Source organism: Malaya genurostris, chromosome 2 (genome assembly GCF_030247185.1).
Source record: "Malaya genurostris strain Urasoe2022 chromosome 2, Malgen_1.1, whole genome shotgun sequence".
In the NCBI taxonomy this organism is placed as follows: domain Eukaryota; kingdom Metazoa; phylum Arthropoda; class Insecta; order Diptera; family Culicidae; genus Malaya; species Malaya genurostris.
Window position 1 is genome coordinate 310,363,666 of NC_080571.1, and position 2,257 is coordinate 310,365,922.

The window sequence follows — 2,257 nt, forward strand, 5'->3', positions numbered from 1 at the left end:
CTGCCTTTAAGTAGGCGACGCATCACGAGTAGCTATCATGCTGTTGAAATATTCGACTTAAGTTGAAATGGTATAAAATCCATAATACGATTTTCTTAGCTGCTCTCATTTGCCAATAAGCACACATGACTAAATAAGTGTTCATTTCGTATAGAGCACATTTAACAGGACTTGACAATTTAATTATATATAATAGGTATACGCATAAAACGATCACAATTCGCTATACACACCCAGAACGGTAGAGTGAGTAATCCGAAAGCTACATAAAAATCACCCGTCTTGCACTTAGTATCAGGAATCTCAAAAACTGGATCTTGGGAATCCCCGAGTTCATGAGTTCATCTGCATCGATGTGCGGTTAAAACATAGTTCAGTTATGATCGGTCTTTCTGCTAAGATGCAGCTGTTTCTGTGCCTTTTAGCTGTACTTTGTTTAACTTTGAGCAGGAGTGTTAGTGAGGAAACTGGTGCTAATGTTAGCACATCTGGATTCGGCTATGAGTTGACAATTAGCGGTCTCGATGCAGTGAATTTCAAGTATGTTCAAATCAAATTACAACACAAATAGAATAATAATCGTTTTTTTCCTTTCATAGTATGCAAAAGGAACATCTTCGCACAAAGGAATATTTTCAAACACTTAGTGCGGACATAGATAGTTTACACAGAACTGTAAGGAACATCGAACAAACGGTGTTTCGCCAGGCAAAACTGTTTAGCGGTTTCGATACGCATCTGAAAAAGTTGAATGTTCACATGGAACCGGTTGCAGCTATTCCCAGCATCCAGAATGAGCTGGAACTAGTTTCACTGAATATCTCCCGTCTACTGAGTGACGTTAGGTCTGCACTCGACATACCGTTGATATGATTTTGACCTGTGAATTAATTATGATTTCAGCATCATGAAACGAATTCAGCAAACCCTACCAACAACAGAGATGCAGAATGATTTCATCATTCAACTGACTGCCGATCGGATTCAATCGCATGGCACAGGATCCCGAAACCTTGTACTGGAGCCAAAAGTATTTCCGTCCACCTGCACGGATGTTCCCGATCGTCGGTCCGGAGTTCGTAGAATTCATCCGCAGTCTGGTTTCAGTGATTCATTCGAAGTGTATTGCGACCAGGAGTACGAAGGTGGCGGATGGACAGTGATTCAGAATCGCTTCGATGGGCAGGTTAATTTCTATCGCGGTTGGAGTCAGTACGAACGAGGCTTCGGTGATTTACGAGGAGAATTTTGGTTAGGTCTTCGAAAGATACATGAGTTGACCTACGCGAAGCCACACGAGTTACACATCGTGATGGAAGATTTCGAAGGCACAACTGCAATTGCGAAGTACAGTCGTATGTTAGTGGGAGGTCCAGAGGAAAAGTACGCGCTTAACGGTTTGGGAAACTACAGTGGGACTGCTGGAGATTCGCTTAGCGATGCGGTGAAGTTAAAGTTTACCACATTTGATTCGGATAATGATAGTCACACTGATAATTGTGCTGTCCAATTTCAAGGTGCCTGGTGGTACGGGGCATGTCACTCAAGGTGGAGTTTTGTGCAGATTGAATACTCGGACAGAATGTAACAATTGCATTATTTTACAGTAATCTGAACGGACTGTATCTCAAAGGGAAAGTGGAAGTATTTGCCACCATGATGTGCTGGAAAGCATTCAAGGGATATCATTACGGGTTGAAACGTTCCAGAATGATGATACGAGTATCGAGTTAAGTAAGTGTAGGGGAGTATCGCGTTTTGTTACGCAAATGTATCAACGAAAGAAATGCGAATGCGTTTAGGAAACACGTACTTGCGGTTATGTTCTCAGTTAACATATCTATTGATTGAAGCAATAAACAGAACATCGATTTTCTATACCGACCTTAGTGGTTTCACCACTTGACAGAAGTCGTTTGATACATCTTTATGATTCCACCATAAATATAGATTAAGTCTTAATATTGAATATATGTTTATTCATCAGTTTGACTAATATGAAGAGCTTGGCGTACACACTTCGAAAAAACCCTATGATTTCACATCTTATTAGATGCACATAAACGGAGCGTTGCGGATCAAGTAAATTCACGTGGAAGAATTCAATATTGTGTCTAAAATTCCATGACATAAAATTCATTGAAATAAAAAAAAAACGAATGCTGATATCGACCGTCGCGCGACTTGAACCAAGCTTCATTGGATCACAAAGTACGTCTGTTAATCGACTGAGCCACAGAAGCACACATCTGCTTGG

General features: G+C 40.7%; 1 protein-coding gene across 1 annotated transcript; it reads left to right on the plus strand.

Moving 5' to 3' along the window:
* The first annotated feature begins 394 nt into the window (after window positions 1–394).
* Window positions 395–1,996, plus strand: LOC131427502 (microfibril-associated glycoprotein 4-like). The gene is made up of 4 exons (XM_058590745.1): window positions 395–540; window positions 600–845; window positions 904–1,548; window positions 1,608–1,996. Exons 1-4 carry the CDS (start codon window positions 401–403, stop codon window positions 1,732–1,734), a joined length of 1,158 nt encoding a protein of 385 aa, XP_058446728.1. The 5' UTR covers window positions 395–400; the 3' UTR covers window positions 1,735–1,996.
* The last annotated feature ends 261 nt before the right edge of the window (window positions 1,997–2,257 follow it).